General features: G+C 63.7%; 2 protein-coding genes across 2 annotated transcripts in view; both read right to left on the bottom strand.

Annotated features, from left to right (window-relative positions):
* Positions 1-982: 982 nt before the first annotated feature.
* Positions 983-7,854, bottom strand: CHLRE_14g622075v5 (uncharacterized protein). The gene is made up of 10 exons (XM_043070203.1): positions 6,879-7,854; positions 5,603-6,703; positions 4,552-5,459; positions 3,907-4,378; positions 3,379-3,716; positions 2,589-3,066; positions 2,262-2,409; positions 2,063-2,134; positions 1,749-1,913; positions 983-1,642 (listed from the first exon to the last, which is right to left on the bottom strand). The coding sequence occupies exons 1-8, from the start codon at positions 7,678-7,680 to the stop codon at positions 2,110-2,112; spliced, it is 4,272 nt and encodes a 1,423-aa protein (XP_042916876.1). The 5' UTR covers positions 7,681-7,854; the 3' UTR covers positions 983-1,642; positions 1,749-1,913; positions 2,063-2,109.
* A 508-nt stretch (positions 7,855-8,362) lies between these two features.
* CHLRE_14g622050v5 (uncharacterized protein) overlaps positions 8,363-9,003 on the bottom strand; it is a 6,342-nt gene continuing 5,701 nt past the window's right edge. The window contains exon 14 of the mRNA XM_043070202.1: positions 8,363-9,003. This exon is cut by the window's right edge and continues 43 nt beyond it. Coding sequence (XP_042916875.1) covers positions 8,512-9,003 — 492 coding nt within the window. The 3' untranslated portion in view covers positions 8,363-8,511.

Genomic DNA, 9,003 nt, shown 5'->3' with positions numbered 1-9,003 from the left:
TTGGTAGGCCGATAAGCTCAGATCTTCGGATCCTATGAGCTGAGTAGAGGGTGATGCGTGGGGTGCCTCTAGTCAGGGTCCCACAGGGTACGGTAGGGTTCTAAGAAGGACTCTTCCTTAAGACACGCGGGGCCGTTGGCCCGTGCGTAGCTATTATTATTATTATTATTATTTCTGGCGCGCGGTGGTGGTGGTTCTTGCGGTTAGGTTGTGGTGTAGGTTGGTGCTCGGGTTAGGTATTACGGTCTTTTTAGGAAACCCCTCCCGGGGGGCGGGGGGGCCAGCCTCCTGCTCTGTCTGCCGGGTCGGGGTGGACTGGGGTGGGATGGATGGGGGTAGTTGGTGGCGGTTTTCGAGGTGTTTCTTTTCAGCTTTCTTCTCTTCTCTTTTCTTCTTGCCCTGTCGGGGTTCTGGTCTCTGGGGCCAGGCTGCGTCGGGTCCTCATGCCCAGCAGTTGGGGGGCAGCGCGTCTGCTTCCGTTCAATCCTGTAAGGATGATTCCGGAAAAAAAGCTCTAGATGATCTGTGTGGTCAAGGCAGTGGATGTAGTTGTCATCTACCTGTTGAGAAATCCAGTAGGTGTGTGGTGTCACCTAGCTGTTGAGGTCTCCAGTAGGTGTGTGGTGGTTCAAACTTCTCTTCTCTGACCTCTGGCCCTATCCAGGTTCTGTGATATGATCCAGGCTGCCTTGGCAGTACGGTGGTAGTGCGTCTACCACCGCAACCTTGTTAAGGATGACTTTTTAAAAAAACGCCTCAAGGAGAGGGCCGCCCAACTGTCGCCAGAACACCTTGTACAGCTCATACGGGAGGCCATCAGTGCCCGGGAGGCCAACAGTGCCCCCCGCCTAACGAGGGGCATGCGGTGTGTACCTTTCGACTTTGAAAGTGGGGGCGGGGCAGGACAGTTGGGGGAGATTTTGGGGGAGAGGGAGTGGGCAAGGGGCAGGGGTGGCAAGGGGACAGTTCTGGAGCGGGGAGTGACAGGAGACAAGTGTACCCCGATCACGGGAAAAGGGGCTGAGCCCCTCCACAGTCTGAGGCCGCACAACCTCATTGCCCGGACGTAGCCGGAGTCAGTTTCCTCAGGCACATAGCCAAACCCGGTGCCTAGCAATTGCGATGCCTCAGCAGGGCCGACCACAGCCAGACACAGCGCAGTTGTCAACAGCCGCACTACTTGCCGCTACGCATGCCCTGCCAACCCCACCGCGGACCGCTACCTAGACATTTATGGCTGCTTGCGCTTTATTACTGGTTGCATGATACCGTATGATTACAGTACAGATGTCGGCTGGTGCAGTGTGGCTGAGCCCCGGTTCAGCCACCCACATGACTGCCCCCGCCCTACTCCCAGCTGGCATACGGTACTCCAAACAGACTTCTGTTTGGCTGCCTGTCAAGCAGCCGCACCGCACAGATAACCCTGCACAAGCGCACGCTACACAACGTCCCCATGCAAGGGGAGACATCGCTCATTCGTGTGGAAACCAGCAGAAAGCGTCATGCAAGAGTACGTTGACCAACTTGACAGACCCAAGACACAAATCTTGCCACACTGGATAAGCATTGAGAAGACAGAATTCCATCAAAGGATGGCCATCACATGGTGAATGCTTGTGGCGTGCTGAAGGGCATTAACCTGTAAAGATGAAGGCAGGGGTTCCAAGCGCAGTGAAGTGACAGAGACAGGAGCACAAAGAGTTCTGCATGCTAGCCATACAAGCAAACATGGCCACACATCGTACCAGGCTAGTTGGCGTTTTCAGCGTCCCGGAATGCTGGTGCAGAAGGGCAGCCTCAAAGGACTCCAGTGTTGCCTTAATGGAGTGCTCCAGAGCGCTGGTGGCAACATCCACTGCAGTCAGATCTGTAGCCTGATGCTGGCTAGTCACAGCTCCCACATCCACATCCTGTCAGCCCAATTAAGATGGGGTCCACACACTTGGGGGCAGCCTGTAAGGGCATGCACATTGGGGAGGCCTACCAGAAAGAATACCCCGTGGCCGACTGTCTATCGCAAAAGTGTAAGCCCTTTGCCATTAAACAAATGAAAACGTACCTCGGGGACGCACACCATGTCAAAGGCCTCGACAGGCACCAGCGCACTCAGGGGCAGGCCGCTCCATGTGTCCTGGCCATGGAGCCGCAAGAGGGCATGCAGGCCCCTGCAGTGCGGTTGTGCGGGTGCATCGCTGCCATGTGGAGGCCCTGGTGCCGAGTGCAGCATTGCGGGATGGCTGCTGGATTGCGGGCCCCGCCAGTGCTCCTGCTCCTCCTGCTGTTCGTCGTGGCTATTATGGCGGTGCATGTTGGGAACCAGGAGGTCCGGCAGCAGCCCCAGGGCGCGGCAAATGTCGCCACCCGGTGCAACCGTGGAGGTGCAGGAGGCAGCATCCTTCAAAAGCCCTGTGTGGGAGGTGCGGTTCCATATTTGTTCTTGACTTGGGCATTACAGCAAGGGTGTCAAGACGAGCACACCTCATGCATGGCGTAACGCTACCCATCCATACCGGTGCATACAAAGAACAGCCCGCAGCAAGTGGCAGGATTTCACACTCTGTAAGCCAATGCGCTGTGTCGTGTACCTGGAGCCGTCCTGCCAGTCAGGACAGTAAGGGGCACGGTGGCCTTGACCATGACCGTGAGGCTACTGCTGCTGCTACTGCTAGGGCTAGTGCTCAAGCCACCGCGAGCCCCGGCCTCCCCGCCTGCCATGTCGCTCGCCAGTGGTCCCAGCTGCGGCTTTCTGTAAAAATGCGGCGCGGGTGCAGATGCTGGTGCAGGTGCCGGTCCACATGACCAGCTGCTGTGCACGCCCGGCACGACCACCCGCGCCCCTGGCATACCAACGGCTGCTGCTACAGCCTTGATGCCAGTCCCATCGCTCATGTCCTTGCTGTCCTGGAACAGCAGCAGCACCACATCCTGCATCTGTACCCCGAGGTGGGCGCTGCTACTGCTGCTGCTGCTGTCTACAGGCGGGTGCGTAGATTGAAATCCGCCAGTGTTCGCAGGCACGCCCTGTGTGCAAGTGCGGCTCCGCCGTCGCAGCTGAGCCACGACCTGATGCATGTGCAGGAAGGTAGGTATTGGGGCCAGCGCGGGATCACAAGCGCATGCCTGGCCAAGAGGACATGTGCGGCATCAAGTGTAGGCTAGGCTCGCCAGCTGTCCATGCCTATCATAGTAGTAAAAATAATGGTACTCTGAGGAGGTAGGGGCATGAGGGCATGAGAGACCACCACATTAGTGGTCTCCGCCACTGGGCCCCTGTCCCCCAAGGAGAGTGGGGAGGCTGGCAGCGTGCCTAGGCGCGCTGGGCCTGGTCCCACTCTCTATGCCTATCATAGCAACACCACGCACATGATGACCAACCTTGGCGTGCCAGTGTTCGCCCTCCACCCACTGAGCGGCGGACTTCACATCCACATCTAGCGACTGTGGCTGCGGCAGCTGCCCTGAACAGCCATGGATGCCTGGCGGCACAGCGGTTGCTGGCAAGGCTGACACGGGGAGGGGTCCCAGCGGCGGGCACAGCGCACCTGGCGACGGTAGGGCCATCGCTGGCGTGGTCGCTCCCAGCCAGCTGCCTGCCCCGCCCCCACTCCCTGCCCCACCAAGAGCAGCCAGGTCGCTGAGCTGGCGCTCCGCTTGCCGCGTCAGCGCCATCATGCGCTGGAGCGCCGCACGCCGCTCCATCGCATGCCACACGCCTGCAGGCGCAGACATGTAACCGTAGCAATGGAGTGCAGTGGCGTAGGAGTAGGGAGTGAAGCACGGACACCAACAGGCACCTGTGCGCACGTTTGCGAGCTGATGTCTTTGCACGTGAGCCCCGCCCGCTCGCCCAACACTACACCCACACGTACACCCCATGCAGCCAGCACGCCACCTCCTACCCACCTGTGTCCCAGCGCCGGGCCATGTGCGCCAGCACTTTCTCCAGCCCCCGGGCGTGCTCCCGCTCCTGCTCCTTACCGTGGCCCTCCTCTCCCGCTGCCCCTCCTGCTGCTGCCCCCTGCGCCGGGTGCCTGCTGGCCTGCCGCCGCGCCGCCTGCTGGTGTGGCGTGTCCTGCACCTCCTCCTCCAACTCCTCATCAACCTCAATGGCCTCGGACCCACCATGCTGCGGATGCAGTCGCCATCGGCAGTCGCCAGCGGCCACACGCCAGACGCCACTGAGAGCTCCGCGGCAATCCGCCGCCGCCGGCAGCGCCCAGCAGGCATGCAGTCCTCCTGGGTCGCCGCCACGCGCATGCGGCAGCTCGCTGTCGCTGCGCAGCCCGCCGGCCCCTGGTGCCCCTGGCGCCGCTGTGGCCGTAAGTGGCCCCGGGGCCTCCAGGTGCAGCAGGAGGTGAGGCGGCAGTGGACCCACCTGCTGCAAGGCAGGGACAGGGAAGGGACGGCACCGTGGGAAGGCCCCTGGCGGTGAGGGGATGGGCACCATGCAATTACCAGCAGCGTGACTTCCCCACCAAGCATATCTGTCAGCCGGCATCCCCGGCCGCCATGATGTTGACGTGTGCCCAGACCTGTTCTATCGCTCACCGATGATGGTAGCAGGACTGCTGGCCGCACGCCCCAGGGCCCCCAGGGCAGCTGCACCGGACCCAACGCCTCCACCTCAGGCGCCGCCGCCGCTGTCACCGGCATGCAGCCATCAGGTGGTGCCGGCAAGCTCGGCTGACCGCCGCTACGGCCATACGCTACCGCGTCCTCATCCTCACCCTCCCCTACGCCATACCCATATGGCGCCTGGCACGGGTCATCAACGTCTTGCTGTGGCCGGTGCCAGTCCATGCCCCCGCCGCCCACCGAGTAAGCGCCGCTGGTCGGCCGCTGCTGCTGGGCCCGCGTGCCGTGGGTGCTCCTGCACACACTGCTGGGGCCGAGCACCACCACTGCGCCCACAGTTGCCAGCAGCGCCGTCTGGTGGCGCTGCTGCTGCTGCGGCTGCGGCGGCGGCGCCGCCTCCTGGCTGCAGTCGCTGGTGCACCCCTGGGCTGAACCTACGGGTGCAGTGGACACAGTGCCCGCAGCTGCTGGTGTTGACGAGGGCACCAGGGCTGCACAGAAGGCGTAGGGATGATGCACGGGCAGTAGCAGGAGGGTGTCTGAAATCGCCCACAGCCGCTGCAGCTCCCAGCTTTTGCTGTTGCCGCCGTCCCGGCCATGCAGCCGCTGGCTGCGCTCATGCTGCGTCTCGCGCAGCAGCAGGAGTTCCAGCGTCCGCCCGCCAGGGCAGCCAGGGCCGTCGCCGCCCTTGCCAGCATGGCCCTGCTGCTGCTGCTGCGGCTGGTGTTGGTGGACCATGGCGCCCACCAACACCGCCACTGGCGCACCGCCGGCTGTTGCGGCTGCTGTGGCTGCTGGCGAGTGGCAGCGCTCACAGGTGGCGGCGCTGAGGCCGCTGGAGGCCGCCACGGAAGGCAGCGGCGTGAGAGACTCCACGGCTCCTGCCCGCACCAGCAAATAGCACATGAGCACCATGTTGTTCAGCAGGCTTTGACCCGGGACAAAGGCTAATTGTCTTGTATGTCCTGGGGCCGCGGAGTGTACCCGCATACCGTACATCACACCCTATTGATCTACCGCGCACCTGGCAGCGAAGCTGAGCAGCACTCCTCCGCACCACAGGCAGCAGCCCGCATGTCGCCCACGGACCGCCACACCGTCGGCAGCAGCAGCTGAAGCCGTCCGCTGCTGCAACCCACGAGCACGGGGGATCCCGCAAGCATGTGCCCTCTCCTGCTTGGTCCCCGCCCGTCGATGCTTAATGCCGAGCTGCCGTTAAGGCTGATTTGGCCTCCCGCCACGACGCTCGGCAGTACGCAACACGCTGTCAGTCGCCCGCTGCCTCGCGGGAGCAGCGCCTGCAGCAGCAGCCCACCTGCGCCCGCCGCGCCTACATCGCCAAGAGCGCCGCTGCCGTCCCCCGCATGCACAGGCTGTAGCTGCTGCTCAAGGTCATCGTGCTCCACAGGCACCGACACACGGACCAGCAGCAGCAGCGGCTGCTGCGCGTCGGCGGCGGTCGGCCCCGCACCTGCCAGCACGTGCTGCTCCTGCTGCTGCTGCGCAGGCGGCGCAGCCGCTGCTGGCGTCTCACCGCCGCGGTCAGCTGCGAGGTACAGCTCGAGCTGCTCCAGGCGTTGTTGCTGCTGCTGTTGCTGTTGCTGCTGCCGGTGCTCTTGCCACTGCTCCAGACCACCATCACTAGCGGTGGAGCTGCTGCTGGTGCTGGTGATAGTGCACGTGGCCGACAGCAGCCGCAGCGACGCAGCTGCCATGAGGCCGGCAGCAGCACCTGGTGGTAGTGGCGGTGGGACCGCGGCCTCGCCTCCGCCCGGCGGCAGGCTCGGGCCCGTACCCGTGCCAGTCACAGCGGCACCAGCCTCCCCGGTGCCTGCGACCAGGTGCTTGTCCGCCGCACCGGAGCAAGAGGCGTGAGGGTCCACGTTCTCAGGCCCGGTCGCCGCAAACCCTGCTGTGGCGGCGGCGGCTGCCGCCGCGGAGCCGCGTTTCCGTGGTGGCAGCCCTCCCGTTGTTGCGGGATTGAGATCTGTTAGCCCCGCCCGACTGCTCATTCCGGTGTTGTTGGTGGTGCTGTTGATGTGGATGAGCGGCGGGTGCTGCGCCAAGCCGCGAGTACTCAGGTCCAGGTCGATGCAGCGCAGGGGCGCAGAGCTGGCGGCGGGACCTGTTGCGTCATATGAAATGCTCCAGTAGTGTCATTTGCCACTGGGCGCATACGGTAGTACGGAGTCCACATCATATGCATGAAGTTACACACGTACGCTAGTAAGGGCCTCCAATCCTGATGCCGGTGCCAACTGGCATACTACCCTGCCTGTATCACACCCGCTTCTGCCCACCTGGCCCAAGGGCCGGCTCCAGCCCCAGCAGCAGCACGCGGCCGGCGTCCACCTGCACCGCAGCCCAGGGGACAGCTGCAGCCCCCGCCCCTGTCGCCGCGGCGGCGGCAGCGGCGGCGGCGGCGGCCATCCCCGGAGTGGCCGGCCGCTGCGGCCAGCACTGCTGGGCCAGTACGCACCGCCAGGAGTGCACATCATCGAGGCACGGCGCCGCGCATGTACCACTGCAGCCACGGTGGTTGCTACGGCCGCTGCTACCGCGACTGCTGCCGCTGCTGCTACTGGCGCTACTGCTGCTACTGCCGCTGCCGTGTACAGCCAGCCGGCCCACGCGATGGAGTCTGACCGCCAACGGCGGCGGCAGGAGGGGCACCCCTGACGCGTCGCGGTCCGGGTCCGCAGCCGCGCCGCCCGAAGCTGCGGTGCCGCGGTGCGCAGAGGGCTCGGGCGGGCGCTGCATGACGCTTACGCGCCAGACATGCAGGCAGGGCTCCTGAGGGAAAGCAGAAGACTGAGGGCCGCCGGGCCCTGTTGCTGCAGCTGGAGTTGCCGTCACCAGCACTGATACCGGGGTCTGCCCGGCCGCGGCGACGGCCCCAGCGGCTAGGACGCAGTGCCCGAGCGGCAGGGAAACGCTGGAGAGTGCCGCCCTGCGACTAAGGCTGCGGTCGTGCCCGTCCCTTCCAGCCCCCGGCTGAAGAGGCCAGGCCAACAAAGACACGCTCTTCTGTCCTTGAGCATCATTGAGTGCCACCACAGCGCCAGAGGCATCATCCAGCCACGCGATATTGGTAGGCAACATTTCTCCTAAATTCAAGTCAAGAAAGCTGCGCTAATCAGTGCTTCTCCTTAATCCTACATATCCTGTATTTACTAGTCGCCAGGTTGTCATTTGTCAACATGCTTTCCACAACTTGTTTCTCGTTCCCGCGCAAATGTACTTTGTCCACGAAAGCCACAGATGAAGCTGCGTTATGTGGCTGCCATATTTGGCGACAATTGTATATGTGATCTTCATGTCGGTCGCTGCGGATATGGATTGCGGCAGCCCCCCCACGGGAACCCCACCCCACCCCACCCCCCAGTAGAGCCGGTAGAGCTCAGGGTCTTGGGAGTGGTCCAGAGACCGTGGCCGCCCCAACCTAAGCCTTGACTGAACTCTTAGTGGCTCTCATGTCGGGGCCCTTACCCCATACTGCGCAAACGCCTGACCCAATCCAGGGCCCGGCTCTGCTGCGGTTGAAGCGGCTTGCTGGCCAGGTGAACGGGGTTCATGACCTTCGCGCCCCTAGCGCCCCAAGGGGGATGGTCTAGATGCCTGCGGCAGTGCGGTACTGTGCTACCCCACGCTCTCCTCGGTCTGTTGCATTGGATTCGGTTTAGTATGGGCTGGTATCTAAAACACCTCGCCCCACCCATGCCCGCCCCCGCCTGATGCTCTTCTGGTGCTTCATGCACCCCAAGCACTTCCATTTCCCCTGTTCCTCAGATTTTGAAGAGGAGTGAGGACATGTATACAAGCTGTCCCGTTCCAACAGCAGTTTAAGCAAGTGGAATGTCCACAGCCTCGGACATACAGTGAAATGGGATGGGCGACATCACGCCGTGAGGTGCATGGCGTCATGTGTCGGCCTCACGCCTCATCAAGCGCCTTGTCCACCGCATCCCACCCGCCCTCACCCGCTCCGCCCCCCTGCGGCGCCGCATCCCTCCTGGAGCCGCACCGACGGGACGCTGGGTCCCACCTGCTCGCGCTGCACAGCCGCTGCCCCCCGACCCCGACCCCGACCCCCTCATCGCCCTGGCCCCCGCCAACACGCAGCCGCCGCCACTGCTCCTCCGCCTCCTCCGCCTCCCCCTCCTCCTGGCCTTGAACCTCCGCCTCCGCCGCCCGCAGCAGCAAGTCCAGGCCCTTGTCGTACACCGTGTCCCACGAAAACCCCGCCAGCCCCTCCTTGCCGTACACCTTTTCGACCAGCGCCGCCGCGCCGCCGTACTCAACGGCTGCCGCCTGTCGTACCGCCTCGCCGTACTCGCGCATGCTGCGCGCGCCGCAGTTTATGAAGGTGCGAAAGCGCTCGTCTGTGTCGGCGTACCGGGCTGGGTCCAGGCCGGGGTAGGTCTG

Source organism: Chlamydomonas reinhardtii, chromosome 14 (genome assembly GCF_000002595.2).
Source record: "Chlamydomonas reinhardtii strain CC-503 cw92 mt+ chromosome 14, whole genome shotgun sequence".
Lineage (NCBI taxonomy): Eukaryota > Viridiplantae > Chlorophyta > Chlorophyceae > Chlamydomonadales > Chlamydomonadaceae > Chlamydomonas > Chlamydomonas reinhardtii.
Note: the sequence above shows the minus strand (reverse complement) of the source record. Positions and strands in the feature narration are given on the sequence as shown.